A 23,902-nucleotide genomic window follows, 5' to 3' on the forward strand; every position below is an offset into this window, starting at 1 on the left:
AATTTCGTTCTGAAATTTGAATGTTGCAGAGAAAGCCAAATAGTCGTTGCACATAAAAAAACTGATTATAAATAGATAGAGAAGATGTCGAGGGGTTCTCTTGGAGTCATTCTGTTTATTTTATGCTAAATGAGTTAAGAGTGTATATTATAATCATTTTTGTAGGGAGCCAGTGAAGCAACTCTTGGAGTTGCTCTTAGTATGTTAAGCGATTTATAAAATTAATTGTTGTGTATATTGATTATCTTGTAAAATATAATCATTAGTTTGTTGGATGTTTAAAAATATTGTTGAACAAAAAAAATTAAAATTGAAATCACTAGATTATATTTTATCCAATTTTAAAGAATTAGAACTCCAAGACTCCATTTAAATAAAGAATCCAATCATATATTTTTAAGATAAACACATCTAATATTAATTTTATTTATTTATTCTTTTATCGGTGACCCGAAAAGAAAAACTCGTATCCATATTTTTTCGTATGGTTTTAAAACATTTTTCGTCCCAACGGATCGAATTGGCCGGACCGAATCTGATTCATAGAAACGCAAAATTTATGTTCTGCTGCCTCTTCTCCTCGGCAACACAACATAAACAAATTAAGCTCAGTAAAGCACCATTCCAAGGCCCTGGACAGAGCTTGCTTGTGCGCGTACTGAACTGTAATATATACATACATATTACTGTATCTATAGCTCTCGATGGCCTCCATGAGAAACCTTTCACGAACAATTAGGGCTTGTCGTAACCTCGCCCTCCGCAAAACCCTACCCATTTTAGCTTCTTCCTCTCCTCTTCCCCAATTTCGCCTCTATCACGGTCTCTCTCTCTCTCTCTCTCCGTCTGTCACTCTCTCCTATATTTAAATGTTAGTTAAATTATTCTTTATACATCTCTGTTCATGAGTGTAAGTAGCTTTCATCTGTTCACAAACAATGTAATTGTAGAATAATAGAAATTACTGTGGATGATCAATTCGGGAAATACGGTGAAATTATAGCTAATTTTTACAAGATAAACTTCTTTCAATTTTCATAGAATATAGTAATTGTCGCCCTATCAATATCATTCATTTTTCACTCGTATAAAGCTGGTACTATAACTAATTTGAACTTGAATTTATCTTCATAAAATAAATTTTGGATTTGTAATCGTTTATATTAACTTCAAATTGTCTCAAACCTCAGGCTGTGTAATCTTATATATGTTGTTATCACCTGTTCCTGTCTAGTTGATGATTGTATTTACTTATTATATATCCAATGCAGACAAGATCCACGTCGAAAATTTAACATAATATTGTTGTTTAAGTTTTTTTTATTGAGAATGTTTCTTGTTTCAAGTGCTAGACCTATAAGCAGTTGATTCGCGGAATGAGCATTATTATGTGATTTTGTGAATCTTAGAACCTGTATAGATTCGTTTATTATGGTCTACTATATTCTTGCATATATGAATAAGCCTATAAGAGAAGCCTTAGACTGGATCGCAGGGAACAATTTTGCAGCATGTTGTCTTTTCTACTGTCCACTTAAATTTTGTTTTATATTTTCAACTTGTTCTACTACATTTCCCTATCTTATTTGTATCAACAATGTTTTGCCCGAAGTCTGACAGGGGCATTCTTTTGTGATTTTTATGAACTGGTTCGTGTATTTGACTGTAGTGCATGGTTACTCTTAAAAATCATTTGCAAAAGATTTTTGCTGAAGTAATATGTTGAAATATATGTAATAGTCCTGGTGTTGAATATCAACATTTTTAGACGTGACTGCTGTCTAGAAGGTGATAATATAATAATTTAATGTTCCTGTATACACAACTAACACTGATGTATGTCCAGGTTCTTGTGATAATTACATGAAAACTGCTGCATCTAAATTGGACCTGCCAAGACCAAACCCTGAAATTACTGGATCGTATGCTATTCCTGCTATATTAGCTGGATTGTTTGGTGGCAGCCTTCTAGAAATAGCCCATGCTGAAGCAAATGAGGTCAATAACTGCCTTTTTGAGTTTTTTTATTCTACTTTTTTTGCGAATGCACCTTATGTGTTTAGTAATTATACTACAGTTTATATTACTGAACTTTACACCTCTCAATATTTTAGCGCCATGATGATTTTTTAAGCGTGCTTTAGTTTCTTCCTACCCCTTTTTTACAAATCTTCGAACTAACATATGGTTTTGAATATATTTGTAGGGGTGGCAATTTCGGGTCGGGGTGTCTTACCTAATCCTTTTTTTGGGTCGATGCGAACCCGAAACGGGTTGAATATTTCAACCCGAACTCGACCTCTTTAGTACCCGATCAACCCGAAAATGACCTGAAATCTAATTAAAATTGTTTTTTTATTATATAAAATTATATATCATTATAATAGAGAAAATTTCTATGGAGATTACTATTTCATCGGAGACCTTGGAGACTACTTATATTCTGCAATTAAAACACTACAAAATTTATTGTTTTGCGAAGTACATTCTATAAATATCATTATTACATTGAAAATGTTGAAAATTATTTATTCTAAACAAGCAGAACATGTATGTTCTGCAAGATCAACAAATGTTCTGCACACTAAACATGATTTTGTAAAATAATATGTTTTTTAATGTTTTATTTGCCAAATGTATAAAATTTGCAAGATTTTCAATAAAATAATGATCTTTGTAAAACATGATTCGAAAAATAATACGTTTTGCAATGTTTTTATGGAGTATCTTAGTTGCAGTACATAAGTGGTTTACAAGTCTCCAATGAAAAAGTGGTCTCCATAGAACTTATCCCTATTATAATATAGTAAAAGATAAATAATAATTCAATAAGATTATAAGTGGATAGATTTGTTTAACTAACATATAAATATATCACAAATGTATGTAATTGTGTAATGTAGATTTATATATTATACATTATATATAAAAAAATTCGGGTCAGGTTCGTGTATTCTGGGTCAACCTGAAAACAATCCGAGTTTTTTGGCTAAAAAATTACCCAACCCGAAATATAAAAACCCCGACCCTAATCCAACCATAATTTGCACTTTTTTCGAGTGGGGTTTGTGTCAGGTCGTGTCAAATTTAGTCACCTCTAATATATTGATAATTTAGCGTTAACATATGGTTACATAATTTCAGTCTGACAGTAAAACACCTACTCCACCAGAATCAGCTCGTAGTTATAAAGATTTGGAGGAGATAGCTAGGAAAGAAAGACTTCGCTTGGAAGAGTTGCTGAAAAGCAAAGGATTGAAAGTTGGCTCCTATCCTCGATTTATTGTAGGCCACAAGGGTCAAAAGGTTAAGTCATTTACTTTTTCAGTAAGTTTATTTCATAAGGTTTGTTGCATGTCTATAGTTACTTTTTTAGTTCTTGTTAATTTTGCATTTCACAAGTTTCTTGGGGAAATGGTACTTCTAGAAATTGTTGTGGTGCGACCATTTCATCCTCTTTATATCTATTTCTGATATTAAAGCTTAAAAGTGTTTGCAATTTTGGTTTTAATATATGTTGTAGTAGTGGTTATGAATTTTCATTATATAGATCTCAAGAAGAGGAGTCATTAAAAAGTTATAATAAAATGAAAAACTGATATTTTGTGATGATGAACCCGTTTGGGTGGACTTATATAATAACGAATTTTCTATGGTGTGCCCATGGGCACACAATAGTCACTAACTCCCATGAAAATAGTAGCTTTTGATTGGTGGATAGATAATAAATATTAATGCCCCCCCTGCATTTACACCAAGTTCACCAATCAAATGAAGCCATTTCTGTGAGAGTTTGTGCTTATTGTGTGCCCTTGGGCACACATTAGAAAGACCGATATAATAATGACTTATGACTTAAAGCATCTTAAAGTGGTAAGTTCAAAATAAAAATTGTATGTTTGGTTAATTTTGTATTATGAGTAACTTATGTCTTATTACAAATACAATAATAAATATAAATTTGATAGGTTATCTATTTGAATGGTGATATTAATATTAATCATAGAAAATCGCAAAAGAAAATTAGTTGTTTAAAAAAGTTCTCCTACTAACTAATATCTTATATTTTCTTTTAATGTGATATGTTGTTGCAGGTAACGATCAAATTCCAGGTTCCTCCCACATGTGAAATACCACAACTAATTTCAAACCTTGTTTCGCTACTTGGAGTGAAGGTTGATTCAAGTACAACTGGATCAGATATGACAGTGCGTGCTTGGGACAGGTCAGTCCAAAGCATTAGCCATCAATGTCTGATGAACTTGATTCTTTTCTTACTATATATATATATATATATATACATGGTTCAACACCTATTGCCCAGTGTGAAATTTGTTAAGATTTTGGAAATCTCACGTCAACTAATAAAAATTTTTGTTTAAAGTTATTGAAAAGATCAATAATCTACTACTTGACAAGTGGCTGTATCAGTGTGTCGGGAGGTCAAGTCGACCGGGTGTCTGACAAGTTGAGTCGTGACTAGTTAAAACTAGTCAACAGGGTGTAAAACGATGCATAATGCATACACACACACTCACACGCACACACGCGCGCGCGCACGCACACACACACACTTATATAGATAAATTATGCGGGTTTTTTTACCAAGTATGTGTGTTTTAACTTCTAAAAAACCTTTTTCTCCTTTTTCACTAATTATATATGTAGGAGATATTAAACCTACTCATTGTCCCATAGAAAATCTTCCAAAACCAATGGGTTAAAAATTTCCCCTCTTCACGCCTCTTTTAGAACCTTTTTGCAATCTTTCGATTGTATTGAATATAAACTTTCACTATTGGAGGCGACTGGGTCGCGATTAGGTTATTTAACAGGCTATTTTTGTAAATGGGCCGTTTTCTTATTGGATTTATAAACCAGTCATTCGACTGGGTCTCCTAGTCGACCCAGTCAACCAGTCGAAGCCAAGTCTCCTGAAAGAGTTACAAAACACCGGTCGAAGCTTCATATCGACCTCTACTCGAAGCTTCGTGTCGACCTCTGCTGCTCGACTAGCGAAGTAACAACCATGTATGTCACCATGAGGATGATATTATCTAGTTCTTTACGTCACCAGTCACCTTATTATTACTATATTAATTTATTGGATGATAATATCAAGTTCTTTATGTCACCAGTCACCTTATTATTACTTTATTAATTTATTTGTAGTTATCAAGTACTGAATTTAAGGCTATATATCTGATTGATGAAGTTTAATACGTGAAAAAACAAGGGTTGGTCTGATTAGTGAAACTCAATTGATTGATTGATGTTAAAGGTAGAGAATAATATAACATGATCATTTAAAAACTGATCAAATTGGGGATAGCCTTACTAAAAGCTGACGATCATCTGAATCTATGTTACGTGGACTTGGTACAAGTTATGATCCAAATGCCAGATACTTACATTTAGATTAGACAAAATATTCTTGGATATGTAATTGCACAGAGTGTGGGGACTCTGCATGCAAGTGTAGCACTAGATCTTTTATATTCTTCGTCTTTCTTATTCTAATAAAATATTGTCTATTAGCAATAAATCTGGACATAATTTACAATGTCCCAAGCCCACAAGCTTACGGACCCAACAACCCACCGCATGTGAGTCCAAAAGAGCTAGCAACTGTGATATACATTTGTTGCTGGCTGCTACTTATGTAGGCCTGAAAATCACTAATCCTTATTGATGTGAGATTTTACATAATTATATATGAAAATATATGAAATCATATCTAAAAGATTATATAAATACAATTTATCCAGAGCCCGTCAGATATTTGCACTCAACTACAAGATTATGAAGTGTCCAGGTTTAACATAAGATCCGACTCAGAGTCCATTTCCACGCCCATGTCTTGTCATGCCGAAGACAGTATGGTGGCTGAACTACGAATGAGCAGGAGATAATAAGATAATACTTCTATATCAATCTATGGAGATCATTATTAATTTTTTATGTATATTATTATGTTATTTGGTAGACAGTCGTTAGCTTTCTTATTGGGTGTCTTAAACAATTATCAATCAGGATTCTCAGTTGGTGTTTTAGGGAACCATTCTGTGATTTTTCTTATCGCTACAATCAGGGAGCTTGTCCTATACAAGGAGAAGCAATGTTTAGTTGAGCTTCAGAAAGAAGCTGTGCATTTGGAAGGATTAAATTTCAAGTTGCATATCTTCCTCATCATGAATGCCCATATTTATTAATTCTTTAGTTGTCATGAGTGGGTTTAGGGCCGTAAATGAAAGCATGTACAATTCCAGGACCCTTCGCCTACCTGCATATAATGAGGACCTTCACCTCCCTGCATATAATGAGGCCCTTAAACTTCTAATCCCCGCAGCAGGTGAAGGACAATTGTTCCAGATCAAAGACAACAAAATTATCCCCCCCCCCCCCCCCCCCCCCCCCCCCCCCGACAATTAGATGAAGGAAATAAAAATAAAAAATCCAACTTCTATTTTGTTGGCCAGACCTTTTGTATCCAGGAAGCTGCTTTCTGCCCTCTATCTACCATTGTAAGCGCCATGGTATAAACCACACTAGCTTTGTCATTCATTACTATTTGTCTCTTTTAAGTGTGCTGTTTTGTTGAAATCAAGTTTACTCGGCCCCTGGCATGGAGTGTTAGACTTGATTAACGACACATATTCAAAGTGTGGGACATGGAATACTTTGTGAATAAAAATTATATTAGATTAGATTCTCTAGCAAAAGTAGGTCAATTTAAACTTGGTTTTGTAAAATAGTTTGCAAACCAGGTGTCTTCTGTGTTTGTCTTATATCCCGTGTTTGTGTTCTCATGTTTTTCTTTTTACATACCAGTTGCATCTCATACGGTCTTACAATTTGTCAAAGTGCCTACATTGAGTCAAAGACTCAAAGAATCTGACACAAAATAATTGTTGTGTCCAACACACCCAAAGCCAAAGAGTCGGAGTGACATCGCTTGCAAAATCATTCAGAACATTTTCTAAACTTATAATTGGCCCCTGCAATTTTAAAGTTTCACAAAGAATTCAGAGTAGTCTGGAGATGCAAAAGGCCCTACACTTGAAAGTTATTGTTTCTGCCATCACGTTTCTAGTTTGCCTGTCATTAAAGGGTCTATAGATCATGTGTTCGTAAGACTCGAGCTTGTACATATACAGAAGTTACTACGATCTACAGGCTATGTATAATGTACTTCAGTACATAAATGGCACTTTTACCTCTATGATCCCCGGTATTGGAGTTTGGTTTACTAACATAACAACCAAGTAGAAAGCCGTGTGAATATTTTTGTAGATCCAACACTCTTGTAGTAATGAAGGCTGACTTAAAATCACACATGATTGCCAACACTATATGCTATCAGTAATGTAAATTTTCATTATATTTGGCAACAAGAAAATGTTGTACTTCTACTAAAGAATAGAACCGAAGTTCTAGGATTTACTGTACTAAACCTGAAAGATTTTGTTGCTCAACTGTAACTGAAAACCTGTTCATATAAAGTCTTCTTGATTAATCTGTATGTATCTCATATTTTGCAGCGGATTTGGTATATTAATAGTTATGATACTCATTCTCAACTGAATAGCGTGGATTCAGAATGAATATATGCAACTTTTTAAGCTGGAAAATATATTAATTCCATATTTGTCTGATCAATACTGTATCATTTAATATCTGTAAGGGTAATTAATTTTGCTGGTTTCTTCTGCATTTCAGTGGAGTCGCTTGGCAACTCACACTTACTCGTCCAAATATGCGAAAAGAAACTTCTGGGACTGTGAGTGGTTCTAATAAAGCGCAAGAGGAAGATATATGCATTCTCATGTTCCGCTCACTCATCAGCTCTGATAAAGCAGTAAAATTTCACCTCAGTCCATTAAATAAAATAGAATTTCTTAATTTAATATGCTACCTTTTGAAGGAAAAGAGAACAATACTGATTTTTGTAGTTGTTGTTTGTACAAATTGATACAGGAAATCGAGTTCATGAAGGGTGGAAGTTTTAGTCCTGAGGAGCTTGATGCTTTCGTGTCCCTGTTGCAGTTGGCAGGGCAAAACAAATCCCTGGAACAAAGGCAAAGGGGAAGTCCAGGACAAATGCCATCCAAAGGAAAGTCTATTTCTAGTCTTGAGGCCATGGGGATTAAAATCTATGGATTAGACGAACCTAATATGGGGGATTCAAAAAGTGAAATTTCATGGGAAAATATAGCTGGTTATAGTCAGCAGAAAAGGTATGTATCATATTATGGTTGATGGCATACTGGCGTGTATGCTATAGAGCTTGCTATGTAATGAAGTTTTTACACATATACTTGTCAATTGGTTTTCAAAGAAAAAGTTAACTGAGACTTCTCATTTTATCTGTTTTTACTTTTTACAAAGGGAAATAGAAGATACCATATTATTAGCCATACAGAGTCCCGAAGTGTATGATGATATTGCTCGTGGAACCAGGTGCAAGTTTGAGACAAACAGACCCCGAGCCGTTCTTTTTGAAGGCCCTCCAGGTTTGCCTCATTTGATTACATGTTCATGTAAAATTACTAATATAAGTGCATATAATTATATAACTGGCTTGTGTAAAGCAAGAGACTTTTGGTCTCTTAAAAGTTTTTTGAGGATGCTTTGGTATGACTACGATTAGACCTGGATATGAATATTGTTGGTTTTGGATCATTAATTATGGATTTGGATTGGCTTAGATCCATACTCATATTAAAGCAAATACAGTTTTGGATTTGGTTTGGGTAATTATGGTTTTGTTAAATTATTTGCATACAACGGACTACTTCAATCCATCTTTCCTATGATTGCACAGAATAGTTACAGCAGTATAAATAACATATATATACATATCAAGGACAATTTGTGAATCCATTGTGTCACTAGCAAGGTTTACTTGAGAAACCAATCAGGAAAGATGTTTAAGCTGCACAAGTTGACTGCTGCTGTTATTCTCATTTTGGGGGGAAAGTCGCACAAAGATAATATGGTTGTCATATATTCATGTTCATATTTGAAGGTAAATCTTTGATTAAAAACCAACCCAATCAAAATTATTATGTGTTTTTTTTTTTTTTTTTGTTAAACCAATATCCTAGTTTTGAATTGGATTTGCGGTTTTGGGGCCAAAGTGCCTAACCACAATTAGAACGAGGACCATGCGTGGCACGGGCTATTTGCTACTTTCAGTTAAAGGATCCAACACAGAATAAGTATTATGTCTAAGAGTCCGACGACCCAAACTGTAGAGTTGCAGTAACATAGTCTTTTAGTATGTTTGCAACATTAGAATATGATTTTCTGTATTGCAATATTTGGTAGAATATGATATTTTGGTATTGCAATATTTGGTAGAATATCATATTATTACTTCTGTCGACAAGCTTGCATGTATTATGCACATATATGGTGTAGTTCCTGGTTGAAAGGTTCAAAATCCCACTTTATTTTATTAGCTTATTGGAGTACCCTGCAATCCATTCATGTGTCTGCCACTGTCAACAAACATCAGTATTTGCCCTCCGTGGATATTACCTTCACTTGCCTGTTATTGACCAACAAACATTAGTAATTTTCTCAGAAATTTATAAATTCTGCGGATTTAAAAAAGCAAATATTTGCCAGGAATGATGCATTTGTCTACAATCTTGATACTTGAAAGGAGTGACTCATATAGTCATAATGAAAGAAATGATAAATGCATCTAGTGTACCACATTCTGATACTAATATGATTATTTTGATTCATGTTCGATTAAAGGCACTGGAAAGACGTCTTGTGCTCGTGTGATTGCTAATCAAGCGGTACGGTAATCTCTTGTAAATTTGATATCTGCATCTGTCTCCAAATGTTTTGAACTTTCAGAAGCCTAGCTCTTCTAATATGCTCTTCCAAATATTATTATTAGCTCTTCTAATAAGTTGAAGTTGGATAAAAAGAATGCCTAACTTAATAAAATTCTTGGGGTATGGTTGTTATGTCTAGTTAATGCCTTCCTTCTGACTGTAGTATACCAACCAGATGTTTATGGAAACATAGTTCAGGCTGCAAAAAGGGTCTTTGTAGTCTCACTTTCATAGCGAGGCAATCAGTGTTCTCGTCTCAAATAAATAATTGAAAACATGCATCTCATATTGGCTGCCAGAAATAGTTTAGACAGTTGGAGAGATGACCTGGTAACAGGGACTTTTGCTATACCAAATTGACACCCTTTTATAAATAATGTTAATAAATGATCTGACATCATTCTGTGTCATCTCATGCTTCCAAACCTCACCCTTTTTTGTGTATGCACATTAAGAAGTTATATTATCAACCCTGACACAATATAACAAGAGTTCGAGTTTACTTAACAGGTTAATTATAATGTACTAGATACTATTTAGTAGGAATAATGACTCAGGTATCCAAGATACTTATATCCAACTTTAATTTGTCTGTGCGACATCTTTCTATTATGTATAAGTTATATCCGCTTGGTACACTGAATCAGGCTATGTTACCCGGACTCGGCTGAAAGTGTCCAAACTGGATACGTGTCCGAGTGTCGGACTTGGCAATATTTTGAATATTTCACATGTTTTTGGCCTAAAATAAGTGTCGGAGTGTCCATACCCATGTCCGAGTGTCGAGTGTCCGACACGGGTACTCGAGGCAAAATGAAGAGTCTGGGTAACGTAGGAATCAGGTATGCTGAGAGGTGTATTTTAGGGGCTTTGAATTGATTGTATTACTTACTTCTCGTACTTCACATCTTGACGATTTACTATTATGCACACATCTATACTATACTATTAAAGCCGAAACATTAAAAGTTTGGTCGGTCGGTCGATAGGGGGGCTTTTATATGGGTTTTTATAATTAGCGGGTTTCAAACAAAATTAGTGGGCTTCAAACTCTATATTATCTATACGGTATAATTTTAAAACATTAAAAGTTTGGTCGGTCGGTACGCGAGTTTTTATATGGGTTTTTATAATTAGCGGGTTTCAAACAAAATTAGTGGGCTTCAAACTCTATATTATCTATACGGTATAATTTGTCGTCGTACAAATTTTTGGTTTGGTCATGTTGGTTTGGTATTCACTTTATAACTAAAAGTCTGCTACACATAGAGTTCTCATAGTCTTACATCTCTAAACAGTTTGATATACTACAAGATAAAAACTCCACCGTTATTCTTTTAAATATAATTTATAATTAATTAAAAAAAAAAAAAAAAAATTTACTATCATTAATATATATATATATATATATATATATTACTATTATATAATAATTAATAATTAGTTTAAAATTATATAACCGCCCGTGCTTTGCACGGGTTTAAGGCTAGTACTTTAAATTAGCAAATGATATGTTTGTTGGAATTGATATCTGACAGTGTTAATATGGCAGGGTGTCCCGTTGTTATATGTGCCGCTGGAGGTAGTCATGTCGAAATATTATGGTGAAAGTGAACGTTTGTTGGGGAAAGTGTTTTCACTTGCTAATGAGATTCCTAGTGGTGCAATCATTTTTCTGGATGAGGCAATTTTCAACTCTGATAACATTAGGACATCTATTGCATTCTTCTATCATTTGGTCTTTATTTATACCAAGTATAGATGTTTTAAACTCTTTATTTACTTGTAGATTGATTCTTTTGCTACTGCCCGTGACAATGAAACCCATGAAGCAACAAGGAGAGTTCTGTCTGTGTTGTTGCGACAGGTAATTGTTGTTCCGTCGTATAACTTTCCCTTGAGAAATTAACTAATTTCTGTTTTGACCATTTTGGATGTTACTTGTTAGGATTCCAAGAAATGAACTTATGACTACTTAAAATACTTCTGTGTACTACTCGTATAAGAAGTGTGCACATATTAGTTTGACAGTTTGGCTTCCTATATCTTTAAAATGTTTCACTGAGCCTCACCTCTATCATTCTCTGCATCGATTTCAATATACTGGACTGCTCTTTCTTCCTAGCGTTATGTCCTTGTAAGTTGCCAACTACATACTGTCCACCTGTTGCCGCCTCCAATATATTTGTAACATGAACAGTTTCGTGATGTGTTTTAGCTGAAATTTATATTGAAGCATATAGGTCTTTGTCTTATCTTCCTTGTTGATAACTCGCACAAATATATCAGTCTGACCTTTATTGGATGGAACTATGTGCTGTTAATGCTGGGCCTCTTTTTTCTGTCCTTGCTCACTAGTAATTTTTTGGTGCAGATTGACGGGTTTGAGCAGGACAAAAAAGTGGTTGTGATTGCCGCCACCAATAGAAAGCAAGACCTTGATCCTGCTTTAATCAGGTAATTTATTCCTGTACTTCCCTTAATAGCTATTATAATGATATGTTCTGGGTATTTCTGACAGTGCTTTTCTGTTTCAGTCGTTTTGATTCTATGATAATGTTCGGCCTTCCTGACCATCTGACTCGTCAAGAAATAGCAGCTCAGTATGCAAAGCACTTGACAAAATCAGAATTAGCTGAATTTGCAACTGCTACAGAAGAGTAAGATTATCTTTACTGTACTCGAACATTAATGTGACTTCTCCACAATTGCATATCATTACATTATTCACCTATCTGATCTTACTTGTATATTCAGTATGTCTGGAAGAGATATCAGAGATGTTTGTCAACAGGCAGAGCGTCACTGGGCGTCAAAGGTGAGTTGTAAACTGAGGTTAAACGGGTTAATCCTCTGTTTCATCACTGTACTCATCAACAATTTTCAGGTGGCCTACCAAGTGAAAAAAGCTTTCAGTCAACTAATTGTACCATTTAAATCTCTGTTAAAAATTTAACAGAAAACACTTAAACAGACCCCTTCAGAGGGTAGCAAGTGTTACTGCAATTAATTAACCCTGACCATCCTGCTATGCACACGACCCCGTATAGTACACACGCTCACCATCCATCTTCCCCGTCCCTCGTTTTCCCATCGCCATCAACCCCGCCGCGGCTCAGCCGTTTTTTAAGCTTAATTTCGTGATTGTAAGTTTTTAGATTCTTTACTATTTAAATGAAAACTTTTTTCACTCGGTAGGCCAACGGAAAGTTTTGGTCGAGTACAGTGACGAAATAGGAGCATTAACCAGAGGTTAAACTGTGTGTTCCCATCATGATATAAATACAAGTCTTTCTGGGTGATAGATTATTCGGGGACAAACTCCCAAAGAAGAAGAGGGTATATCTCTTCCTCCTCTTCAAGAATACACTGATAGTGCAGCAAGCAGGCGCAAATCCTTAGTAGGTGCTGCATGTCGGAATCAATTTGCTCATGGTTTTTCAAAGAAACCTGAATATGACATATAAGGTACACTTCACTACTTGACAATTTATTTTATTATTATTATTATTTTTTTTTTTTGGGGGTGGTGGTTGGGTTTACGCTTCACTGGCTTTTAGCACTGATAGTTACTGTTTATTGGTTGAACCACTCATGCCTTTCTTATGTCTGGTCGGCAGTTGGAACCGTGAAAGTGAAGAATTCAAAGTAAATAACTAATGATAGTAGCAGGTGGCATATATTGAGATGAAAGTACTAGGCTTTACAGACACAAGCAGGAATGGGATACAATGCGATGATGAATTTAGTGTACATTTTTAGTTACAAATCATATTGCTGAGCAGTGTTTTAAGTTTATCAATCTGATATTAATATTAATATGTACACACATAAGTGAAAAGATTTAATATAATTTGCAGAGTATTTGATCAGTTTGAATTCTTTTACTAGAAGTATTGTTCTAGTAAATCCTAATAAGTTGTCCAAGTCGTCCTGACTCTTCTGGTTATGTGATATACAGGTTGGCAGGTATCACCTTTGTCTGAGAGGCTGTAGTTTATTTTAATTACAATAAAAAAGAATTGCTTGGATAGCCTGGAATATGTTTTGCATAATTTCTGCTTATCCAGCCTCGAATATGGTTTGATAAATTTTCCCTGTCCAACCTCAAAGAGTACTCGTATAATTTTCAATAATGATTCTTGGACAGGGTCAGACAGTTTATTAATATAATGACATACTTCCAGGCTATTCGGCAAATAAATTGTTCGTCCAAAACCTCAAAGTTTTTCCCTGATACATCTTGTAAGCTGCCACCAGCCAATTTCTTTACTTCGATAGATCCCCACTTGTAAGTTGTACCCAAACAAATTGTATTCAGCTAGGTTTCGATATCATCTGGTTGTCTCAACTACCTTTGCAGTCTGTTCTGTTGTCTCTAGCATTAAAACCCTAACCAATCTAAAGAAAGTTGAAATATGTTTGCGGCTTCCGTAGCACCTAGTTACCAGCAAACTTTGAATACAATTAACAATAGAAATTAGGCAAGGCCTTATATATGAGGCTGCCTAGATAGTTCAATTATGTCAAGACTTTGACAGGTCCTGAAAATTATCAAATGCATACAAGTGTTATAGTATGATCTAATTTCACGGTATTTTTTGGGTACGGTGCAATGAATTACGTGTACTCTTTAATTTGTGTCAAAGTTGTTTCGGGTTTTGATTTCAGTAAATTGATTTCTATGTAAAATACTAAATGCATGTGTTTTCTGATATATAAAGGGTCTCTAATTATATATATATTTAGGTTTATATCAACACGGAGCCGGAGGAGGTCCTCTCTCTTCACGGCAACAAACTAATTTAATTGAATCCCTGTTTCTTATTCGTTCATCTCCATATACTTGAATTGACGATCTAATTCACTGAAATTTAATCACCCAAATTAGATAAAGAGCATGTTATATTGGAAATATGGTGCTGTTTGATTGGGTTAGAAGTCCCGCTTATAAGCTTAAAAGCCCAGTTTTTGAGTTTATAATTTAGAATTTTTTTATTTGAAAAGAATTTAGAAGTTAATTTCTGACTTTTTGAGACGTCGGAAATACTAATTTTTTTTTATATAATTTTTTTATTGTTTGAATTTAATTTTATAAATATTTAAAAGATATGTAGTCGTTTAGACAAATTTAAAAAAAATGATTTTTTGCTTAAAGCAAAGAAGTGTGAGGTGTAAATAAGTTAATAAAGTGTTTTAAAAAAAAAAGAAGTTTTGAGAGAGAAGCTAGCATTCTCAGCTTTTTAAAAATACTTTTATTTTTTTACGGATCAAGGAAAATGAAATGATAAGTTGTTTCTGATAAACAAACAGGGTCATAATATACAAAACAACGGAATCGTAAGTTATTTCTATTAAACAAACAAGGCCATACTGTACAAATATTCATAAGGTTTTGAACAAAAGTAAGACTTTTTCCGACTCCTTCGCCTTTAATTCGACAATCGGATAACTGGGCAGCATATATGAGTCCAAAAATGACTATAGTGGTTACTTTATCTTACAATTGATGTGACTAAGATTTGTGTTTTGTCATTAATTTTGATAAATAGCATTTGTCTCGCACATTTTGTTGGAAGGCCATGTTAAGTTACCGGTAAAAGATTGTTTTTCATTACTCCCTCCGTCCCAAAAAGCTTTTCTCGTTTGATATGTCGGGACTGTTCATAACATGAGACAAATGACTAATTTACGTCTAATCTATAAGACTAAATATAGTCATGAGTGATCTTGTTGGTTTCGTATTTACGAGTATTTTAATACAATGAAATTTTTATATTTAATATTAATATAAAATTAAAGATATTAATGATCAAAAATGTGTGTTGGCAAACGTGAAAAAGAGAAACAGGAAAAGTATTTAGGGATGGAGGGAGTAACGTGAGACTCTCTTTCGTCATTGAAAAAATAATTTGCAAAATCAGTCTAAAGTGAATAATATTAGCAGGGTTAAAAATGAGATGGGTTCGGTGCGGGATTTCATTTCTCAAGCTCATCCCATACCATATATACATATATAGATTATTGTTTAATTTCATTGATTCATATTCATATTGTTGAATAATATTCATATATTAGATTTTTTATATATATAAAGGAATAACAATCATCATGGTTTTTGGGTACATTAGTGCTCGATATTTTAGAGAATGATAATACAAAATTATATGAGATTTTAGCAAAGATTTTGTTGGAATTAGCGACCTGAAAATTAATATATACTATTTATCCTTTAATGGAATACTAATCAGAAATATGAAACTATTTTTTAAAAAATTATTTTGTACGATCCGACTGTGCAGATATTATTGTAACTTGTTATATTTATCAAAATAAATTTTTCAAAAAAATATGTCTTTTATTTGGTGCACAAATATTAGACAAAATATATTTCCTCCAACAATTGGAATTGCACGGGGTAAATAGGGATAGGCATTCACCTCGCCCCGCTCGATCTTGATCCGATCCCCGCCCCGTTCGGGTCGGGGATTTGGGGAATTTTTCGGGAGCGAGGCGGGGATCGGGGAAATTTTTTATATATTTCTTCTTTATATAAGTATATTGATTGATGATTGATTGTATTCTTAAATCTATACGGTATAAATTGTAAAGAATAGAATAATATATTTTCTATTATGTTTCAAGGGTGAAGTCCATAAAAAAAAACCTTGTTTTTTTTCCCTTTCTTCTCTTTAGCCGCCTCCCTCTTTTCATCCCGACAGGACTTTCATCAATTTTTCGGCAGAAAATCCCAATTTTTTGTGTTAATTGCTTGTTCTTTTATTGTTTTTGCTTGTTTTATTGATTTTCTTGATAAATCTCCTTCTTTGGGAAAAGCTTTCTTAGATATATCAGCGAAATTTTCGATTTTCGTTCTTATTCACTTCTATAGGGATTTTTGAATTTGTGAGTGGATTGATTATCTTCTAGTATAGGGTCATGATACAGATCTAATTGTTTTACTTTGTAGTTGGATTTTCACTAGTCTGTTTTGATTATAGTTTGATTTCTCTCCCTAACGAGAGTGTGTAATTCTTCTCCTCTTCTTCTTGCGTGAGAGTTGGTTTGGATTTATCGATAAAAGTCTTCCACGAATTGCATTTGTGGTTGATAGCTCAAACGGAGTTTTTGAAAAAGATGGTGAACAAGGAGTAATGATCCATATATATACATCGTCAATTTCAACATCACTTATTTGTCTCATATTGGATATTAAGACATCCATATTAATTTATTTTATATTTGTTCTACTCAATTATTTTTGTAGAGGTCGTATGGTTGTTATTTAGCGAGTTAACTCCTACTCTTAAAAAAGGAGGAGAGAGTTTCTATTAAATGAGAATTAATACAGCAACAAAACAAAAGCAACCTATAAGAAGCTTTCATGAGGGTAACCGGAGCTATACGAGACGAGGGTGTGTCAGTGAAATTTATAAGGAAGTGAGACATGCATACTGGTCGTATGGAGTGATGATGAAATAGCAGAAAAAGAGTGATGCAGTTGAATCCAGGCCGGAGAAGTGGCGGTAGAGGCATCTGTTTGTTCTCTCTTGTCCATGATAGTATTTTGTTGCCAGCTCTCCTGCCTACTGCTTATGGACATGACGTAAAGCTACTTTCAAAGTTTTTCGATTGGACGCTTTCTTTGCTGGCATAGGCCCCTAGACTCCTACACGCACCTCTCCTCTTGTTAAGTCTCTCCCGATCTCATCACTTCATTTGGGATATCTGGATTTTGTAGTACTAAATGTTAGAGTAAGTGTAATGTTTTCTTAAGAGCATCTCCAATGGTGCTCTTAAGTCACTCTTCAAAATATAATATAATATTTGGCTCCTAGCACTACACCATATATGGCCTTTCCTAACACCTAATTTTCGTTGCTAAAACCGTCATTTATGTTGCTATTGTGTTTAAGGCGACATTTTTTCCAATTTTGAAGATGTTGCGAAAATCTATGTGGGCATAGAGGTTTTGCTAACACTTTTTTCATTTTTTGGTAACATAGTAAATAACGTTGCCTTAGAGATCTATGGCAACATCAATTTGGTTAACAACAACATGTATTTAATTGTTGCTTTAAAGGTTATGGCAACACCTCTTTTAAATAGCAACACCACTTGTATGTTACCATAAAATATAACTAAAGTCGAATTATATGCTTATGCCAACATTTTTGTAAGCTATGGCAACAGGTTCAAATAAAATTTTTGCAAGCTTCTGTTTGAATAATAGATCATCCCTTTCATTAATAACAGTATCAATTCTCCAAGAAAATAAACAAGCAAATTCTCAAAAACTAACAATTAATTCCACAACTCCAAACTATATCAGTTTCTTCAAAACACAATTAGATGCTCCAACTTCTCCAAAATACAAATTTATCATAATTAATATGCAACCTAAATAAAAGTTAAGCAATTACAACCTAAATAAAAGTTAATCAGTGACAACAGGAGATCCCCCTCTAGTAGAATATCCATGCATCTCCTGTTGAATGTTGCTTCTGATCGATGATGTATTGATCTTCTTGTTGGCATTTCATGTTCTGCATTGTGAGATTGCTTATGAACATTTCTTGACCTCATTTGTTTTACCCCAGGTTCATTGTCTTCATTTTTATTCCTCATTGAGAAAACTGATACAAGGTTTTGTAGATCCTCCGTTTTAGCTAACCTAGAATCCACCCGTTGTTCTAGCCAGTATCTCCATCTTCCATCTATTTTGTTCTGCTCTAGTTTTGCCGACCTTTGGTTTTTTTTACCATAGGGTTAGACAGTTGATATGATGACTTCAAAATAGAACAACCTTTTTGCATAACATCTTACTAAAAAAATATATTATACAGGTATATATGATTATAAGAAAACCGACTATAAGTGTCTGAGAAACTACTCAAAGGTGGAAGTGATTACTGAAGCTTTCTAAAATGTTGTTATCATCTTAGACACAAAAAATCTGTAGTACTAGGTAGTAAGGGAACAAAATGACACTGAGGTTCTTGTATAGTTTTAGAACAGTATCTAATATGCAGTCAGTTGCAAACTATCATGTTATAACAAGAAAATTTGTAAGTTATCATTATTTATAAGTCACCTTTAGTTTTAGAAAATAGAAAGTCCATATTTTATTTCAGAAGTATGAATTAGCAGGAACAATAAACCATCTAGATGAAACGCTTGAGTTAAGAAGTAGAACTATACTCTATTGCTGAAAGTGTACTCTTTGATTCTTTTTCTCTTGAAAACAAGATACCTTAATGTCCTTGCCTTTAAATTCTACTGGCTCTTTATTTCCTTGAGAATAAGAATTGCTATCTGCCATTAATTTGGCCACGTTTTGCACGTTCCTGTGAATCAATATTTACAACTGATTGCAACTGATTCAGCGTGGTGATAGCCTGGCGCCGAACAAGTACACATCTGATAATAGCTTGAAGCCTAACAATTCCCTTCAATGCCCATAAAGCTTTTCTTTCCTGGATCAACCATAAAAAAAATTGAGACTAATGATTCCTATGATACATTATTACTTACATCCTAAAATGAGTCCCACTTTTCAAATTTTTTTATTCTAAAAGAACCTCAAAATATAAAGACTTACAAGACAACCCCAAAAGGCTAACTGGATTTTGGTGGCTGCAAGTTCTTGGATCTCCCTTCCCCACTGAGGTGTTGATGGAGGAGCATTATATTGAAAATTTATACTTGATAATTCTCGGGTTTCATCTTCACTGTGATAGGTATATCGAGGGGTACTAGAGGGCTGGTCAAAAACATCTTCAGCAGTATTATCAGGTGTGGCATCTGTCAAACTGGATACATTACAATCTTGCTTGCTCTGCGCTACCTCTGCTTCACCGACCTTTGTTTCTCTTGATGGCGAGGCTGCTGATATAGAGAGTTAATCACTTGATCTTATATTTTTCCAAGATTAATCCATCTCCTTCTCCTTTGCTTTTGTTAGTGTAGATATATTAGCTATGAGAATATGCAGAAATTAGGTTAGATTAGAAAATCATAATGTACAGCATACACCTTGTATAAGTATCTGAAACGAAGAATTTCTTCACGAGGCTGAACCAGCTCTTTTTTGCCATAGAACCATCACTTGGCATTAAACTAATGACAATCTCGAAATTATATACACCATTTGTGAAAACAAGTAAACAATAAACGAGTGTTAAGAATGTAGAAATGCATATACAAACATGAAAAATGCAGATAAGCAAATACACACGAAGAAACCCCCAATTAACATGCAAATTGAACCGTAATCGACACCCAATTAAACCCCCAATCAACCCCCAATTAAATAAAAGCCGAATTAACAATTTAAAATTAGGGTTTTAAAACCCCCAAATTAACAAGATGAATTTAGACAGATACCTCATAATGTTATAGTCAGACCAAATTCAGGCTATGCGGAGAAAGCTACTGAGCCTTGAGACAAGAACTAAAACTCCGAGACAAGCTTCTGCTATAAAATCGTCGGACCCTTTCCTTGTATAAGCAGCAAGATAAGCTCCGAGACAAGTTTTGAGAGATGAAAGAGTGAGATGAGAGAGATGAAAGGAATGAAAGAATGAGATGGGAGAGATGAATGAGAGATCTGAAATTTGAGAGATGGGAGATAGAGAGTGAGAGAGAGATGCGAGATAGAGCGAGAGTAGTGAGCCGAGAGAATTAGTTTTAGTTTTAATTTAATTGTTCTGTTTTAATCTCTGTGAGTGATGGAAAGGGCGGTTACCTAATTTATTTTTAAAAAATTTAGAGTTAAAAAGGCGGGTTTTTTCCCTCCTATTCATTTTAACACATCTTTAAGGTAACATCGCACAAGATGTTAGCATTGAGGGTTTGTTTTAGTTATGGCAACATTTTATATTGTTAATGGCAACACCTAACTGTGATGTTGGCATAAACCTGCTTCAATCAAATTTTAAGCTCTAAGGCAACATTTTAGGTGGCAACATCAGTTTGTGATGTTAGGACAGACCAAATATGGTGTAGTGTAGTGAGTTAAGACGTTGAAAAAGATTTCAACTCCAATGCTCTTCTTTATACTTGTTCCTTATTCATATTTTATTCATATAAAAGAGAGAGAAAAGTAAAAAGAGAGAATTGTTGGAAGTAAAGTTGGAGGGAAACCAATATTATATTCATGAAAAAGAAGTTAAGAGCTCTTACATGCTCTTTAAAAGAGAGGAGAGATGTTAAGCTCTTAATTTTTTAAAGAGCTTCTAAGAGCCCATTGGAGCTCTAATTCTTGCATTGCTCTTTAAATTTGAAGTTAAGAGCTCATTTAGAGAACCCCGTGGAGATGCTCTAAGTAATGCAAGGGCAGGGGAAAACGCGGATCGGACCGGTTGACAAGAAAACATAACGAGATTTAATTGGATTAACTAATGACTAATTAGATGATTAATCGAAAAATAGGAAGTTTAATCATCAACTTTTAAATTAATATATATCGCATATTGTTATCTTCTCATTAAAACATTTTTCAAGAAAATTTAAAATCTTTTCCAACATATATATATAGTTTGGTGATATATATTTCTGGCTTTCTGCTTAGAGCTCAAATGATAATTACTGTATTTGATAATATGGAGGAACGTTACTGAAAACAAAGGATCCGTAAGTAGCAGCTAATTTGTTTAATCCGATTTTGGTTTTAGTTTGTCTAGCAATATATTTAGAGGTGCTGTGACCAAATAGCAGCCTACACAACTCTTTGTCTCTATACTATTACATGAAACCCTACGCCTAACCCTAAATCACACCAAAGTTAAAACTTCACCACACATGACACCCTCAACACTGTCTAGTCTTTACTCGTACCTGTAATGTTTCAATTCATTCAAGCTACTGCTCAACTTTCACTGACCAAAATTTACGGAGTAACCTTTTGTTTAAAACCTGATTTCATAATTTACTGATGGGAATGATTTTTTCTTTTAGGCGGGGTAAAGAAAATACGTTATTCTTCGGCTAAAAGCTGATTTTATATTTTATTAATACTAATTTATGATCGGTGTCAAACACAAGTTTAAATAAAAATCTTAAATTATTATTTGTTTAAAATTTAAAATTTTTTATTTGATTACATTAGTATTTCATATATATCTCACGAAGATTTTGATATCTAAAAAAGACATCCTAGAAAAAGTAAAAATGCTGATTTATAGAAAGATGAACTTTTATTCAAAAAACTCTACCATCAAATCGAAAGTCATATAAAGACCCTACAAATTTAATCAATAAAATTTTAGTTTCATTGATCGGAAAGAAAACCCAACTAAAAACCTTCACTATCTCAAATCTATTATTAAATATAAATGGGTCTCACCACTATACTCACTTTTTAATTAGCTTTACTCATTTTTACACAATTTCCTGGTCTCCGTGTCCCAATCATTTGTATACAAATGACTGGGACGGAGGGAGTACCAAACACTCAAACAAAGTCATTTAAAATAACACAATCGTTAATTAATGACATAACAAAATTATGGGTGTTCGTCTTCATTATTACTATATCTATTATTAATACCCTAAATATCATGATCTATAAAAATGACCCACAAATTTCATTTATTAACGTTGTATCGTGTAGTGTTTTGGATATTCATACAAAATGCTGCATCGTCTAACATTTTGTTCAAGTTAAATAAGAGAACGCTAGCTTATGTAGCTTTCTGTTAGGGTTAAAAGAATATTAGCGTTTTGTTAGATTAAAACAACAAAACGCTAATCTGACGTTAATAACGTATTTTTACGATCATTTTTCCCAAATCTGTTATTTTGGATATTACGTCTCATTTTGTGAGATATGCTATCGTTTTTTCCAAAATCATCATACGCAATTAAAAGATCATCAACTATGACACTTTCCTTTGGAGGAATATTAATTTAAACAGACAATATACAAAAATATTAATATAATTTGTAATATAAAACCTCATATATCAAATTTTAAACGAATCAAAAAAAATCAAATCAAGAATTACATAACAAAAAATAAAAGGTAAATTCACGTCTGTTACATTTAAAAACACTACGACAAAAGATTTTGAACTCATATTATTATCGTAAGTTCAATTCACACGATCTTTATATTTCTTATTCCAAATATATGTCAATAGCAGATGTATCCGGAGTTCAATTGTAGTCGTTTGACTCGTATTTGATTAATCCCAGTTACTGAAATATACCGAACAAGATTTAAAATCACCAGACATGAGTATGTAAAGGTTGTCATTTTATCGATCTTTTAATTGATGACGTAATAATATACATTAGTTGAAGGATTTTAATTCGGATAATTAGGTATATATCTAAATGATGAACAAGATGATATCAATCGAAAGATAATAAAACAAAGATCGTAACTTTGTGATCAGTTTGTTTGAAAATGTAAAAATTTGACGGAAAATTGAAATAAAAATTAAAATTTTATGTTGTAAAATTGACGAAATTATACAGGAAAGTTGCCAACTCATTGGCATGTCTAAAAGAACGAACAATGATTCTTGCCCGCAAGCATACACAAAATATTCTTAAAATTATTAATATATTTATCAGGTTTTGTACAACATGGATGTATACACGAATTGTTGGGTTTATGTGCAAGAATATTGTACAAAATGCGCAGGAGTGAAATGCTGATTCGTAATGATCCATCACAACACAAAAAGACTAATCTACTACGAGTACTCCTCCTCCCTCTCTCTCCCTCTCTCTCTCTCTAGCTGACTAGGTTATAGAGGTTGGCAGTGCATGAGTGGCAGTGCAAGAAAAGAGGTTTCATTGGGAAGCTTATTAAGCTCAGTCTCTCTCTCTCTATCTTTCACTGCCACCATCGCGTGCATTCTGCAAATTCTCTCTCCCCTTTCACCCTTTTCACACCCCTTAGTCAGTCTCTACAGAACAAGTATAGAGACAAACAGCATTCTACAGTAGAGAGTTCACATAATTATATGGAAACGGATAAAGCAAACCCTGCTTGCATTAATTGAGGCCCAGCCTTTTCTTGATTTTGTGTTAATACC

General features: G+C 33.8%; 1 protein-coding gene and 1 long non-coding RNA gene across 3 annotated transcripts; one reads left to right on the forward strand and one right to left on the reverse strand.

Annotated features, from left to right (window-relative positions):
- The first annotated feature begins 522 nt into the window (after window positions 1-522).
- Window positions 523-13,726, forward strand: LOC108196855 (26S proteasome regulatory subunit 6B homolog). 2 transcript variants are annotated; one of them, XM_017364325.2, is made up of 15 exons: window positions 523-822; window positions 1,847-1,998; window positions 3,145-3,306; window positions 4,095-4,225; window positions 7,720-7,858; window positions 7,978-8,237; window positions 8,389-8,513; window positions 9,769-9,812; window positions 11,407-11,538; window positions 11,644-11,721; window positions 12,229-12,311; window positions 12,392-12,514; window positions 12,612-12,672; window positions 13,160-13,322; window positions 13,475-13,726. In XM_017364325.2, exons 1-14 carry the CDS (start codon window positions 705-707, stop codon window positions 13,319-13,321), a joined length of 1,770 nt encoding a protein of 589 aa, XP_017219814.2. In that variant the 5' UTR covers window positions 523-704; the 3' UTR covers window position 13,322; window positions 13,475-13,726. The 2 variants fall into 2 exon arrangements, with proteins under 2 accessions (XP_017219814.2, XP_063937811.1); XM_064081741.1 differs by having other exon boundaries at window positions 556-822; window positions 13,527-13,726.
- A 4,415-nt stretch (window positions 13,727-18,141) lies between these two features.
- Window positions 18,142-20,558, reverse strand: LOC108193811 (uncharacterized). Its single transcript, XR_001801278.2, has 4 exons — window positions 20,241-20,558; window positions 19,456-19,832; window positions 19,108-19,330; window positions 18,142-18,600 (listed from the first exon to the last, which is right to left on the reverse strand). It is a non-coding gene; the product is annotated as an uncharacterized LOC108193811 (long non-coding RNA).
- Window positions 20,559-23,902: the final 3,344 nt, after the last annotated feature.

This window comes from Daucus carota, chromosome 7, assembly GCF_001625215.2.
Source record: "Daucus carota subsp. sativus chromosome 7, DH1 v3.0, whole genome shotgun sequence".
In the NCBI taxonomy this organism is placed as follows: Eukaryota; Viridiplantae; Streptophyta; class Magnoliopsida; order Apiales; family Apiaceae; genus Daucus; species Daucus carota.

Bases quoted from the DNA above. Each gene is read 5' to 3' on its own strand.
- LOC108196855 (XM_017364325.2), top strand. From the start codon at position 705: ATGGCCTCCATGAGAAACCTTTCACGAACAATTAGGGCTTGTCGTAAC. The intron at 3,307-4,094 runs GTTAAGTCATTT...ATGTTGTTGCAG, and splicing joins TAGGCCACAAGGGTCAAAAG to GTAACGATCAAATTCCAGGT. The intron at 7,859-7,977 runs GTAAAATTTCAC...AAATTGATACAG, and splicing joins TCATCAGCTCTGATAAAGCA to GAAATCGAGTTCATGAAGGG.